Source organism: Esox lucius, chromosome 7 (assembly GCF_011004845.1).
Source record: "Esox lucius isolate fEsoLuc1 chromosome 7, fEsoLuc1.pri, whole genome shotgun sequence".
NCBI classification, from domain to species: Eukaryota; Metazoa; Chordata; class Actinopteri; order Esociformes; family Esocidae; genus Esox; species Esox lucius.
The window spans coordinates 8,629,831-8,645,848 of NC_047575.1; the positions used below are offsets into that span (position 1 = coordinate 8,629,831).

Sequence of the window (16,018 nt, forward strand, 5' to 3'; positions counted from 1 at the left end):
TCAGTTCAAAGCTTTATTGCTGCTTAGGAGCAAAGGGGAAATGCCATATGAGGAGAAAATGGATGGATTATTGTCTCCATAACCTACATCACAGGTATTCTACCCTCTACTCAGGGACGACGGGACATTCCATAATTTTGTTGTAGCCCTGGTTAGGGTGTGCTAGCACTGTCCTAGATCAAATATATGGAGTGGCTGTGGGTTCCTGAGAAGAGAATTGAATAAGCCTGACATACATTAAGAACAACTGAAGCAATATGCAGTGTTTCATTGCAGCAGGAATCTGTTTGCTTTTGCCAATAATGTCCAAAAATGTTCTCTGAAATCTCAAATAAAAAGAAAATCTTGCCGTTTGGATTTAGTATTTGCTGCCCATCCAACTATGCATCAACTCACCATGAGTCATCATACTTCAAACATTTATCCATCAGTTCTCTATTACCATTGTTATTCATGGTGCCCAGCACGCTGACACTCTCCTTTCTCCTTAGTTCCTCTATCAGTACAAGGGAGCCACAGGCAGTGCCGACGTTATGGTGACTGCCAAAAAATGAAATGTTTGAATGAATACTGTTATATACAGTGTATACATTTTTTTGTATTTTCTTCAACAACAACAAAAAAACACAAAACAATAGCCATATGGGCATGGGAGCTGGTTTATATCAATATTGCTTTCTGAGTGGGGCGCATATGGGCCGGTTCACGCAGGTTTAGATCCAGACAGCCTCAGTCAAACTGGAATGGAGGAGGAGACAACCTGATACCTCCCACTAAACGGTTGCTGTGTTTATCTGTCTCTTACCCACTGAGTTTTATATTCATGTGAGCTGTGTTTTATGGCAGGTATGGTGTTTGTTCAGTGATAAGCCATCATCACTGGGGGCCCCAGACCAGTCCCCTGGCATGAGCTGCAAAGGGCTGTTTACCACTCCTCTCATTTTCACTTCATTCACAGTCTGTCTAGAATTCACCACTGTCATGGAGACCTCTGTGTCCAAACACTGTCTTTTGAGGAGAACATCTGGAGAATCCAGGGAGAAGGTACAATTATTTTATATTAACATTGTCGTATGCAGTGAATATTCTGTCTCTTTTGAGGACTGTGGATTTTTAGGGAATTTCCTGTGGTGCCTTGGAGCTATTGTCGAACTTAGAGCTAGCTCTGATAAGATTGCAGCTCGCTATGGTTTCTTATGAAGTTCAGTGTTTTTACAGAGTATAAAAAAAGTAATACTATTTGAGCCAAGTTACTTTTTTCTTCTTCCATATTAAATCAGTGTTGTGTCGTTTTGACTTATCTCACAGAAAACAATGATGTTCAAAGAGTTCACCAAAGGTTTCTCTCACCTTGCACTGAGAACGTCTCTCCGACAGAGACTTGGAAGATGCAACGCTGAAACCTGCAACAGACAACTGAATCTTACAAGGGTAAAACTCCTCTAAAATTCACATAAACAGTATTTAATAAACTAATTTCTATTAAAAGATATTCATGTTTTTGCTAATTAATATCAGGCTTATTTTGAGCAGTGGGTAAAGGCAGTGACTGTATTTGATGACAGTTTAATAATGTGACAAATTACCAACATCTGGCTAGGGAGAGTCAGATACCACATATCTTACACTAAAGTGCTACATAATTGGTCAGCTGCTCGATCAAATTAGGGATCCATGTTTTGTCAGAGTCTGCGGTAGCGGTCTGAGGTCTCAGCGAGTTGGATTCGAGCCACGGTTCAGCTGACTGTATATGCCCTTCCTCCCTATCTCCCTCCATGTATCTGTTTCCCTAACCTCTCCTTCCTACTTTCTGGTCTAGAAAAATAAAACCCTCCCCCCTAAAAGGTTTTAAAAAATTCAGCCTATGTTAAGGGAATCCATCAAGAAATGCTTAAACAAGGATTGGAACCAGAATGAAATGCTCTACCGTCTTTATTTGTAACACTGTAATACATTTCGGTAGTTTAAAAAATTGTGCAATTGCTTAAATGTAAAATATCTTAATTGTGTTTTATAGAATTAATGTGTTAGATTATAATGCATTCTGGGTTAAATGCTCAATAACTGCAATAGACTTGGAAATTGGAAACGCCCATATTTCACCATCTTGGTTCCATGGGTCACTTGACCCATTCATTTTTACCATATATGTTTAAAAAAAAGAGAAGTTGTGGATGTTTGCAATGATCAATCAGTCCACAAAGCTATCAAGTGAGCAATCAACTTCAAAGCTCAGAAATCACTTTTGCAAAATGTTGATATACTGGAAAAAAGTAAAGGGTACAAGATTGTGTACCTTTCAGAGAGTAACTACTTATCCCATCAAACATTGCATTCTGTAGTGTTCAATCACCAACTAAACACAAGTCACCCGGCCAATCTCCTCATAGTGCACGCACATAGATCTAGTGCGCCAGCATTGACGTTGGGATGCTACTAGCTAGTATAACTTTGTTTGGTAACTAGCAGCGGTTATCTAAGCCAGATACTGCACCTCTCAGAAATGTATTCAGTTTGTTCCGGCACCAACTTCCCACAAATTGTGAAACGTTTAGCTTTTTGTTGTCCGCTATTTGCGCTACCAATGTGCTTGATTTGTGTTGATTTGCCAACAGGATTCACTTTCATTTTTCAACAACAAAATAATAATGTTTTAACTTAGGAAGAGTTCGGAAATCAATATTTGGTGGAAAAACCCAGATTTTTTATCACAGCTTTCATGCATCTTTGCATGCTCTCCACCAGTCTGTCACATTGCTGTTGGGTGACTTTGTGCCACTCCTGGCAAAAATATTCAAGTAGCTCAGCTTTGTTTGATGGCTTGTGACCATCCATCTTCTTCTTGATCAAATACCAGTGGATTTCAGTGGGGTTCAGGTCTGGAGATTGGGCTGGCCATGACAGTGTCTTGGTCTAGTGGTCCACCATCCACACCTTGATTGACCTGGCTGTGTTGCATGGAGCCTTGTCCTGCTAGAAACCCAATTTTCAGAGTTGGGGAACATTGCCAGAAGGAAGCAGGATAAGCTTGTACTTGGCTTGATTCATGTGTCCTTCACAAAGACAAATCTGCCCGATTCCAGCCTTGCTGAACTTGCATATCCAGATCATCACTGACACTATGGTTTGTAGGCCTCTCCAGGTCCCCAAAGCTGAAAATCTGACTTGTCAGAGAAGATGACCTTATTCCATTCCTCTATGGTCCAATCCCAAACTTCAGACTAGCTCTTCTTTGCTTCTCATCGATGAAGTTTCTTTTTCTAGTTTTGCATGACTTGAGCCCTGCCCCTAGAAGTCTGTTTTGAACCGTCCTCGCCGTGCACTTCACCCCAGCTGCTGTTTACCATTCTTTTTGTAGGTCACTTGATGTCATCCTGCGGTTGTTGAGTGACATTCTAATGAGTTGACGGTCATCTCGGTCAGTGGATGGTCGTTTTCGCCCTCCGCCAGTCTGTAGATTTGTTGTCCCCAATGTCTGTTGCTTGACCTTGTTCTTATGAACTGCCGTCTTTGACATTTTAAGGATGGGAGCAAGCTGATGCATACTGTATCCCTCTGCCAGTAAATCCAGAATTGAACCCTTCTTTTCCTCACTCAAAGCTTTTCTTTTCAACTGTTTTGTCATGCTGAAAAGTTATTTTTTAATTCAAATTACCTTTGAGGTACAACTTTTTGCCTTCCAGCTGGTTCTATTGCAAGAGGATAGTGATGACCACAACAGTGTTTTTTTAACTGTTCCTCATTAAATTCGATTTGGTTCAGGTAATCACCTAATCAGTACCTCATTAATTAAAATGAGGTGTGCCCATGTTGGAATTTTACAGACACTGGAATGGAATGGCTGCCATACATGTAGAGATGCTGATATAAGAAAAATGTGTGGTCTCTTAATTTTTTCCAGAGCTGTATATATCACACACACACGGTTGGGTAGGTTCCTATTCAAATGTAATCTGTTACAGTTACAAGTTACCTGTCCGCATTTATAATCAGTAACGTAACTTTTTGATTACTTAAAATCTGTAACGTAATCGGATTACTTTGATTTACTTTTAGATTACTTTCATATTAAGAGGCATTAGAAAACAAATAGGAATAACCTATAACCAGTTGAACACCTTTTGCGGGATCAATCAATGTTAGAGTTTACATAGCTGGCCAAAAACATAATTAGCATTTTACCTTATGGATTTTGTACAGCACCTTTGGAAAGGGTTTCTAAGCCATTGTTTTTTCCTTCAATATGATTGGGCTAAATCTCTACATTAAATGAAAAATGTCTGTCAGATATTCAGTCGTTCCAATTACAGTGGGTATAAAAAGTCTACACACCCCTGTTAAAATGCCATGTTCTTGTGATGTAAAAGAAGGAGAAAAAGATACATAATTTCAGAACGTTCTCCACCTTTAATGTGACCTATAACATGAAAAAATCAATTGAAAAACTAAAATCTTTGAGGGGGAATTTATATTTTTAAATCACAATAACCTGGTTGCATAAGTGTGCACACCCTTAAACTAATACTTTGTTGAAGCACCTTTTGATTTTATTACTGCACTCAGTCTTTTTGGGTAGGAGTCTATTAGCATGGCACATCTTGACTGTTTGTTGTCACATGTAGCACACAGCCAGTACTTGCCAGAAATTCCTGCAGTTCCTTAAATGTTGCTGTAGGCCTCTTGGAAGCCTCCCTGACCAGCTTTCTTCTTGTCTTTTCATAAATCTTGGAGGGACGTCCAGTTGTTTGTAATGTCTCTGTTGTGCCATATTTTCTCCACTTGATGATGACTGTCTTCACTGTGATCCATGGTATATCTAATTCTATGGAAATTCTTTTGTACCCTTCTCCTGACTGATATCTTTCAACAATGAGATCCCTCGGATTCTTTGAAAGGTCCAAGACGACCACTGTCTTGCGAAAGAAGATGAGGGTAAATATAATGGACTGGCCAAGCATATCTCCAGACCTAAACCCTATTGAGCATCTTTGGGGCATCCTCAAATGGAAGGTGGATGTGATGTCATCATGGAGGAGTGGAAGAGGACTCCAGTGGCAACCAGTGAAGCTCTGGTGAACTCCATGCCCAAGAGGATTAAGGCAGTGCTGGAAAATAATGGTGGCCACACAAAATATTGAAATTTTGGGCCCAAATTGCACATTGTTGTTAGCAGTTTAGACATTAATGGCTGTTGAGTTATTTTAAGGGGACAGCAAATTTACACTGTTATACAATCTGTACACTCACTACTTTACATTGTAGCATTGTACAAGTGTAATTTCTTCAGTGTTGTCACATGAAAAGATATAATCAAATATTTGCACAAATGTTAGGAGTGTACTCACTTTTGTGAGATACTGTATAACAAAAAAACAGACAAGCCTAGTTCAACCAGCCCGCAATAGAAAGCATTACCATCTTGAGATTCAAACCCGGGTCACCCATGTGAAAGGCTGTAATTTTACTGGGTGTCAGTATAGCCTCTTGTCTCTATCCTGAACAAATCCACTTTTGCCACTGGCTCTTTTAACAGCTAATTGGCCATTTGTGAATGAAATTGATACAGATAAACTAGCTAACGTATCTTACTAAGTTTACCTCTACCACAAATTGCGTCAATGTATTGCATTTGTCACTGGCCGTTTTAACAGCATATTAGCCAGTAATAAACAATCAATCAATCAAATGTATTTATAAAGCCCTTTTTACAACAGCAGTTGTCACAAAGTGCTTTTACAAAAACACCCGACCCCAAAAGGCAAACAACATTAGTGTTGAATTTCAGTGGCAAGGAAAAACTCCCTAAGAAGGCCGAAATTTAAGAAGAAACCTAGAGAGGACCCAGGCTCAGAGGGGTGACCAGTCCTCTTCTGGCTGTGCCGGGTGAAATATTAAGAGTCCAATTAGAATAATTAATAAATGCATGTGGGCTAAATCCAGAGTCTATTTAAATTTAGACCAGGTCAGAAGCATGACGAGATGGACAAGGACAGGGACAACACCGGGGAGGGAGGAGGTGTCAGCACAGTGGCAGCTGAAATCGTCAGGTATCGTCTTGATCTGCAACACAACCAGGAGGACTTTGGACAGGGACAGCAATGGGTCCCCCAACCCATTGGTGTGGACCAGGACCTCATGTCCTCCTAAAGTTTAAAATGGGAGGAGACTGGGAAAATTCTGAAAATGCATTCCTCATATCAACAATGATTTATAGTGGAGAAGGAGAACATTGTGGGGAAGGAGAACTGACCCAACTCCCCCAGCACAATAAAATAGATCTTGGGACTGAGACAGGGGGGATCCGGCGACACTGTGGCCCTACCCGGGGGATCGGCAGGAAATCAATCCACCCACATTGCCAAGCATCAACCAAAGGGACACACACCAACCGCAACCACCCTGAATGAGGGCGTGTATTGCCAGCAGAGTGCGCAACAGAGAGACAACAACAAGCCAGTGACTCCTCCCACAAAAAGCACTGGAGGGAGGGCAGTGGCGACGAGAGACCACCTGGCAAGACAGCAAGGGTGGACAGTATCAAGCCTTCTGGTCACCTTCATGCCCCTGGGCCAGGCTACAACCTAATCATAACCCTTGCTGTAGAGATGAGTTTTTAGTAGACACTTGAAAGTTTGCATTTCTAACCTTAGTTGGCAGATCATTCCACAGTAGTGGAGCTCTATGAGAAAAGGCCCTGCCTCCGGCTGTTTGTTTAGAAATTCTGGGTAAAATTTGCTTTACCGGTATCTACTAACTTACTGGAATAGTCATAAGAATTGAGCAATTGCTAGCAAGTCTGCCAAAGCTTTCATGGCATAGGAAATGTAATTTTTTTTTTGGCAAAACAACTTTTTTCTTTCATTCGTGAATTACATTTATACAATAACTGTCAATAAAGATGACGATAACTAACTTTTTCATCAAGTGAAAAGACGTGAGAATCGTGGAATCTACCAGAAATAATAAATGTCGTTGCTCTCAATAGATTTGAAAGTAGGTCTTTCATATGAGAGACGCTGTTGTTAACCACTACGCCATGGCATTACGTGTTTCAGCAGTTGCTAGACTCCATTGAGGATTGTGTTAAATAGGCTTACTAGCAGGGGTGGGTAGAGTACTGAAAATCTGTACTCAAGCAAAAGTTGAAGTACCACCTGAAAAAACTACTCAAGTAAGAGTAAAGAGTACTTGGTCAGAAAAGTACTTGAGTACTAGTTACATATTTTGTTCCAGTCATTATAACGCCATAGTAACAACAAGGAAAAATTATTTAAGAAACTGCATTTTTTGTGTTTGAATAGGCCCATAGCAATGCAGAATAGAAAAAATAAATAATCAAAAGTAAATAATACTGTATTTCTATTGCTCATCTGTGTTGCAAATAAGATTCTTGTAAATTAAGGCCATCATACATGTTACTGGTAAAAAAAATTAATAATATGAATCTAGTGTAGTAATGCTCTGTACATCTTGTCAATCAAATATTTGTTGTTAGTAAGTCAGGTCATGGCTGGAATTACTGACTGCATTGCGTAGCCCATACTGTAAGCCATCTGGTTAGCAGCAATTGCTTTCAACTAAAATCTAGCTAGCTAGATTGGCTGCTAACTAAAGTGCATTACTAAATTATAAAGTTCAAGTCAAGCCCAATTAACCAATACAAATATACTAACAAGTTGTAGTGTTTTTATATATTGTAGGTTAGCTAGAATATTTTTGAAAGCATAGATGGTTGCGTCTTTAGGAATAAAAAGTTTAAAAAGTTTGCCTATTTTAAATCGAAACATGTCGTGCAACTGCGGCCAGGGATTGGAATTTCCCTTGTCAACGTTTTCCAATTGACAACTTTCCATGTTGGTGTCAGTGTGTGTCATTTAATTAGCTACTTCTGTGCTCGCACTTTAAAGGAGCCGGAGGGAACACTCAAACTAAAATCAAATAACAATACGAAAAAACAAATAATTTTTTGACAAACAACTGAAGACAAACTTGTTACGATAGAGTAGATGAAATGTAACCAAGTAAAAAAAAAAACTTGAGTCACAGTAAATAGTACAGCCCCCAGAAAGTAACTAGAAAAGTACTTGTTCCTCTTCAACTGTACTCTTTTACTCATTTGCGTTACTTGTAACGCGTTACTACCCACCCCTGCTTCCTAGTATCTACTAATTTCCTAGGAATAATCATAAGAATTGAGAAATTTCTAGCGAGAACTATTCCATGCCAGAAACAGTCGCAATATAACTTTATACAGTTATCGTAACTACGTTGTAAATCCAGCCAATGTTTTTGTCTATCCTGACCTAAAACGGATGCATACTTCGAAAATCCACCAGACACAGTCAACATATAACCGTAAACTGTTTCATTTCAGGCTTACCATAAAGTAGATACTAACAGTAGTAGCCAGCAAAGTTTTTGTCTATATGGAATAATTCATAATGCGTAGCCTACTACACATCGCCTGAGAGGAGATACAAACTCAGGACTTATTGTTCATAAGTCCACTTCTCTAAGCACTACGCTATTTAACATGGGCTGGTTGGTGGCTTGCTTGCTCGTTCACTCACTATAACAGACATTCGCTCTTCTTAGCCAGCTCGCTCACTCACTATAAAATCAAGATATCCGTAGGTTTTCGCGTGTGCACTAGATCTGCAGTAGTCTGTTTTTCTCCACAACCACCAACATGGTCAAAACTTTGCAGAAACCCCAGGCATGTGAAAGAACGATTGCAATCGTAAACATTCGCACACAAATAGGTTTTACCCGCGCGAATGTAACCTGTGAATAGTAGGGCCACCAGCGATGTATTTTCAAAACACATATGAAAGAAATAACTGTGATTTTACACCTGCACTATTAGCTTAAAGTCAATGTTGTCAGCAGCCAACGATCACCAATGGATGCAATATTATGAAATGCAAAGCAAGCAGGATCACATGGCCTACCTGTATGGATGGAGTTGAGGTGGCTGTGTCAAACGCAAATCATCATCCTTCGACAGAGTGCTTCTCAACACACCTTTTCTCCTTAAATACTGTGTAATGTTTTAATATAATGTTTTATCTTGATGTTTAATCTTCAAAAACATTCCCTGTCAGAGTTGTTCAGTGCAACTCATATTGGCTGTGTTGTTAGGTGCATTTGACAAATAAACCTTGAAACTTGAATAATAACACGAGGTAGGCCTATTGCCTACAATTCTTCTGAGAAAGATGCATCGAGTAGATAACTAAATGACATTTAAATGGTTTGGCTAATATCGTTTTTTAACTATTAAACTAGCGATTAATTAGTCCCTACTCCAGTTATGCGCGTCCACCTTTGCGTGCATGATGATCACACACAAAACTGAGGCACTCAATTGTCGTTTTGGTTCAAATAACGATGTTTTAAAACATTAAATAAAAATATCAAGCATGCAACGTGTCATAATTATTTCGTGCACCTATTCTTTTTCACTTGAAGTAGTCCTAAAGTGATAATAATTTTTTCCAAAAGCATCTGTAATCTGATTACAATATTTTAGTTGGTAACGTACGGATTACAGTTACTGTTTAATGGATTATTTCTAATCTGTTACTCCCCAAATCTGCACACAATACACAGCCATGGTTGTGTTTTGTGCCAGGATGTAATCATTGCTATGGAGTGAGTAATTGCTAATCTTTTTACCCGGTTTCCCAATAATGAATCTAAGAAGCATCAGTGGATCAGACTGATAGGTAAATAGCTATGTACTTAGCTAAATGTAAAGTATATCTCAGTAACCTACTAGCTACGACAATGTAGCTGTGTATCATTAGCTACTAGGCTACTGGCTGCTTGTAGCTGTCCATCCTCAAAACCACTGGAGGAAATTCTCTGAATTAGCGACCACTTTGGTTAGCAGTGAAGATTATTAATAGGTAAAGCAGTGCCGCTAAGGCTTGTGGTTAGTGTAGTTTTTGGGCTCTTAGAAAAACTTAACAGAAAGTTAAACACATATTTCTCAACACTGAGGTTGAAACATTTACAAATGATTGCCACTACATATTAACTGTTTCACCATCTTGATAAAGAACAGAACATCTGCATTGCACAGTAATATAAGAATCCTTATATCATATTTGATATTTCTGTCTTAAAACAATGGACATTTTACTTCCAGAACCTTACTTTCCAGGTCTATTTGGACCCTCTTCGAAAAAAATCTACTATCACCTGTTTCTCAAGATGTCTTGAGACATACTATGCTGAGACATCTGGAGACGTGCCTACAGATAGTAACGTAATCATGTCTCATGCACTCAACTGTGATGCATGAAGCACTGCATAAAGTACTGCATAAAGCACCATTGTGCACCATCTGTATATGGTATTAGTGCACCAACAATGAAATGTATATAGGGACAGACTGGAGTGTTAGGAAGCCTCATACGTTTCGGGCCGGGTTTGCGGAAACAGATGAAGCCTAGGCCTGGAATAAAATAACAATTGATCTTGATTTTTTTTCCAGGACTGAAGCTTTAATAGTGGTTGAGCCTGTCCTTTGATTTTTTTTGTGACTGCCATTTCAGAAGTAAAAAAAGTGGAAGAAGTGCAGGTGATTTTAAACATAGAGTTGTGCTCATAAGTTTGCATACACTGGCAGAAATTGTGAAATTTTGGCATTGATTTTGAAAATATGATTGATCATGCAAGATGTTTTATTTTATTTTAGGATAGTGATCTTATGAAGCCATTTATTATCAAATAGTTGTTTGGCTCCTTTTGAAATCATAATGAGAACAGAAATCCCCCAAATGGCCCTAATCAAAAGTTTACATACCCTTGAATGTTTGGCCTTGTTACAGACACACAATGTGACACAAACAGGTGAAAATGGCAATTAAAGGTGAATTTCCCACACCTGTGGCTTTTTAAATTGCAATTAGTGTCTGTGTATAAATAATCAATGAGTTTGTTAGCTCTCACGTGGGTGCACTGAGCAGGCTAGATACTGAGCCATGAGGAACAGAAAAGAACTGTCAAAAGACCTGCGTAACAAAGTAATGGAACTTAATAAAGCTAGAAAAGGATATACAAACATATCCAAAGTCTTGCAAATACCAGTCAGTACTGTTCAATCACCAATTAAGAAGTAGAAAATGTAGGGATCTTTTGATACAAAGCCAAGGTCAGGTAGACCAAGAAAGATTTCAGCCTAAACTGCCGGGCTACAAAGAAAAACCCACAGGTAACCTTAGGAGAAATACAGGCTGCTCTGGAAAAAGACAGTATGATTGTTTCAAGGAGCACAATACAAAAATGTGGTTCATGGTTGAGTTGCCAGAAAGAAGCATTTACTTTGCCAATGCCACAAAAAAATCCCAGTTACAATATGCCCAACAACACCTTGGCACGCCTCACAGCTTCTGGCACACTGTATTTTGGAGTGAAGAGACCAAAATAGAGCTTCATGGTCACAACCATAAGCGATATGTTTGTAGTGGGGTCAACAAGGCCTATAGTGAACAAAATACCATCGCCACTGTGAAGCATGGTGGTGGTTCACTGATGTTTTGGGGGTGTGTGAGCTCTAAAGGCACAGGGAATCTTGTGAAAATGTATGGCAAGATGAATGCAGCATGTTATCAGAAAATACTGGCAGACAATTTGCATTCTTCTGAATGCTGCGCATGGGACGCTTTTGGACTTTCCAGCACAACAATGACCCTAAGCACAAGGCCAAGTTGACACTCCAGTGGTTACAGCAGAAAAAGTTGAAGGATCTGGAGTGGCCATAACAGTCCCCTGACCTAAATATCATAGAGCCATTCTGGGGAGATTCTGTGGTTCATGCAAGACGACCAAAGACTTTGCATGACCTGGAGGCAAAGACAAATGGGCAGCTCAAAGACGAATGGGCAGCTGTACCACCTGCAAGAATTCGGGGCCTCATATATGACTATTACAGAAGACTGCATGCTGTCATTGATGCTAAAGGGGGCAATACACAGTATTAAGAACTAAGGGTATGCAGACTTTTGAACAGTGGTCAGTTTTTTTGCCATGTTTTGTTTTATGATTGTGCCATTTTGTTATGACCTACAGTTGAATGTGAATCCCATAAGAAATAAAAGATGTGTTTTGTCTGCTCACTTTCTTTACAAATGGTACATGTATTACCAATTATCCAAGGGTATGCAAACCTTTGAGCACAACTGTATATATATGTATATTTGTTCAGGGGGAAACACTCTCCTTACACATCCTATTCATGTTTAGAAATAATAACTATGTAAATCTATGTTAAATGGCCGCAGATGGAAATGGCTCCCTTTCTGCATCTACAGTATGATTGCAGGCAAATGTGCGTGACACACAATGTGACATTAAAAAAGGCCTATGAAAATACTGTAGCTAGCAGCCAACCTGCTTCCATCAACCATACGTGTTTTCAGTGTAATTTCAAATAGAAACCAAACGCCCTACGACTAATATTGTTAATTCATATATTCATTAACTAAATTACTGAAACAGAGTATGGGTGTAAAGTGTATATTTAGCATTTCCAAAAACATGAAAAGTTATATGGATGGAAACAGACAAACACACACACCACAAACTGTGAAGATATAAACCTAATAAAGTCTGAATACTGTAATACAGTGGTGGTACTGTGTCAATTACAGTGTGCTCATTTACATGCTTTAAGACTTATCTGTAAAACAGGACTCGGCCTTCCTTAGTACGACTTCCTGATAAAGTAAAGGTAAACTTTTATTTATTTTAATACAGCCCTGTTTTTTTTTTACAGCTGTAAATCAAATTTACAGTATTTAGCTGGCAACTCTGCTGCCAGTATAAGTTTGTATTTACATGAAAAGCTTTCACAGTGTAGTTAAGGGGCAATTTTCCCCTCCCTTGCCAACATTTGAAAGATCCTAACACCAGCAAATTTCTAAATGTCCAAAAAACCAGAACAAATATGGATTAATTTCAGTCTAGACATATTATACTGTATTCCACAGTCCTTGGAATTGCTTGGAATCACTTAGAGCTTGAAGATCCACTCATACACATCAGATAGCTACAGGTTGAGTGGCAAATGAGGTGAGCCCCTTACCTCATATAAGGAGCTACTAGCCCACCCTCAGGTCATTATTGCATTCTTCCTTGTGAGGAGCACTACTCTACTGCTCATCTTAGTATGACTTGATTCCAGTTGTTCTGTTAAACTGTTATAAGGTTTCCTGTCAAGAAACACCACCAAAGACTTTCATTGTCTTTTTGTGCAGAATAACTTACCAAAAGTATTTTGGTCTACTCATCTGACTGAGATGGCTATTGTGAAACATTGATTTTGTGGTCCAATTTCTTTGTAGATTTTGATGTATTCTTGGGGTCATTGTCTTGATGAAAGGTCCATCCACGGCCATGTCTCAATCTTCTGGCAGAGACAAACTGGAATTCATTATGCCATTGATCTTAACAAGAGGCTCTGGACCACTAGTAGCAAAATAGCCCCAAAGTATCAATGATCCACCACTTTTTTTTACTGTGTGTATCAAGTTCTTTTTTGGTATGCAGTCCCCTTTTGTTACCAAACTTGTCAATGGTGTGCATGGCCAAAAAGCTTAATTTTTGCCTCTTCTGATCACAACAGACGATTCCAAATGAAATGTCTGTGTACAAAGTCACCACAACTAAAATGTAAGGGTGATCTCAACATTTCTCCCGACTGTTAATGGAGAGACGCAGGGCTTGACATTGGCACCCGCCCACCCGCCAAATGTGGGTGGAATTCGGCTGTGGCGGGTAACGCAGTTACTCTTACTAGCCACTTTGGTGGGTGGCATTCCATATCTATACACAGGGCTTTTCCAGCTTTCAGAACTCAAAATTCCGCACCGCCTCTGTGTGTTGGCATGATAAAACATGATTTTGGGTGGTACTGTCAATTAAATCTGGAAACCTTGCATACAGGACTACACAGACATCGCAGAGATGAGTAACATCGGAAATAAGTGGATACTAGTTTTCTTTTACACCCAAGCATGTCAAAATATTTCAATAAAACGTAATGACTTCATACTACATCCAATCTGCATAAATTTTTTTTAACTTTTCAGGTGACTTCTAGCCTACAATTACAGATTTATTTAACGAGAGATCACCAGAGAAATGAAGATGACTGGTAAAAAGATCATCAGATTAGGGTATGTCACCAAAAACATTGGGCTATATATTCAATATACAGGGAAACAAATATACAATTAACATATTTAAGTCATTAAGAATATAAATATATGAACGTGAAGACTTTGGATCAGCGAGAGCAGCAGAGTCTAGTACAGCTGAAGGAAGTCAAGAGAGGGGGAGATTAACGATGTGGCGTCAAGGCAAGGATGGATGGAAAAAATTACATGACAAGACTGTAATATATACAGCTCTGTTTCGTTTTTCTGCAAGTCTATATTAACAAGAATATAGCATATAGCAATAATATGACTGCTATTAATTATAGTTGATGAGTGAGTTCATATTTCATTTTAAATAACATGCTAATAGGACTATGTTAAGAATAAATATATTGCACATATATTTTGGTTGATATTAGGGAGGACATTGCAGCGTGCATTAGCTGCTCAAGTGGACATGGACAACAGGGCAGATTTAACACAGGGTAGATTTAATAGTTGTCTTTTATAAGTGTGTTGCCACATATTATTACTAGTCACGGTGACTTTGTCTGTGCATACTGTCCTCTGTGTCAGGGCTTCTGACAGTTGAAATCAAGGTTGAAAATTGACTGTATCCGAATGTGAAATATGAAAACAAGTATTTAAAAGATGTCCCAAACTTACTTCCGTAACCCCAAATCTTACATAAAATCAGAGAGTGCAAGGAAGATTGGCATGCTTAAGAATGGCCAGTGGGCAAGCAAGTAACTCTTTATATGAAGGGAGGAGCTTACCTCATTCGCTTGTCTTTGTCAAATGTGTATGATTGGTTCTTGAAGCTTATAGTGATTCTGAGCGAATGCTACAGTGAGATAATTCTTATATGTATGTGGTATTAGCGGAGAACCGGGGTTTTGGAAGTCACCTAAAGTTATGTTTATGGAGATCTGTCCAAGCAATGTAACCTTTAGTGTCTTTAGTTCATGTTTTGGTATATTTAACTGTGAATTCATGAATGTAAATTATCTTATTTCAGAAAAGGGGTTAAAGTTCTACACACATTTCGGTAGGGTGCAGACACGTCCTCTTGTGGTCATGTTGCTATGGTAAGACTTCCTGTGCAGTCAGGAAGTGGCAGTCAGTCGAAAGCAAGAAGGTTCAGAAAGGAGCACTAGCAGAACCCTTCTTCAGTAATCTATCAATGTATTTCTTTGAATCTTTTTATTAACGGAAGCTATCTACGGCAATGTATCTAATACATAAAAATCCTGGCATAAAGAACGAACATACTGTAAGTGGGCCTGGATCTGAGATATGATTTGATCTCTGATTGTCTGTCCTTCTGTTTCTACATGTATTTTTCACAGTCTCAGTGTCTCAGCTCTAAAGTCTGATGACAGGTTTTATGCCAAACACTGAGTCACTTTAAATGTTTAATCATTGTGTTTCTTGTTGTTGTTTTCCTACTCCAAAGACAATTTATTCACTGGTCAATGTTTGTGTTTACAGAGCCTGGCGGTGTCAGATGGAGGTGAGTAAAAACATGGATATATTTGTTTTGTTCTCTGAATATGTTGCACTAGACAGGTATACTTCATCCCAATTTTCTACCAGCCTCATCTACACCTCATCTACACATAGGCACACATACACACACACACACACACACACACACACAGTTTTTACTGACTGCTCACAATAGACCTGTAGCTCTCACCACATAGTGTATATACACTCACCTAAAGGATTATTAGGAACACCTGTTCAATTTCTCATTAATGCAATTATCTAATCAACCAATCACATGGCAGTTGCTTCAATGCATTCAGGGGTGTGGTCCTGGTCAAGACAATCTCCTGAACTCCAGA

General features: G+C 39.0%; 1 protein-coding gene across 2 annotated transcripts in view; it reads left to right on the top strand.

Moving 5' to 3' along the window:
• Positions 1-906: 906 nt before the first annotated feature.
• The window catches only part of rgs14b (regulator of G protein signaling 14b), a 31,234-nt gene continuing 16,122 nt past the window's right edge, over positions 907-16,018 (top strand). The window contains exons 1-3 of one of the 2 annotated variants that reach the window (XM_020048569.3): positions 907-1,044; positions 1,309-1,431; positions 15,660-15,681. In XM_020048569.3, the coding sequence (XP_019904128.3) occupies positions 907-1,044; positions 1,309-1,431; positions 15,660-15,681 (283 nt within the window). Of the gene's footprint in view, positions 1,045-1,308; positions 1,432-15,286; positions 15,442-15,659; positions 15,682-16,018 lie in introns of those variants that run through there. The other variant, XM_010895191.4, reaches the window with a different exon arrangement.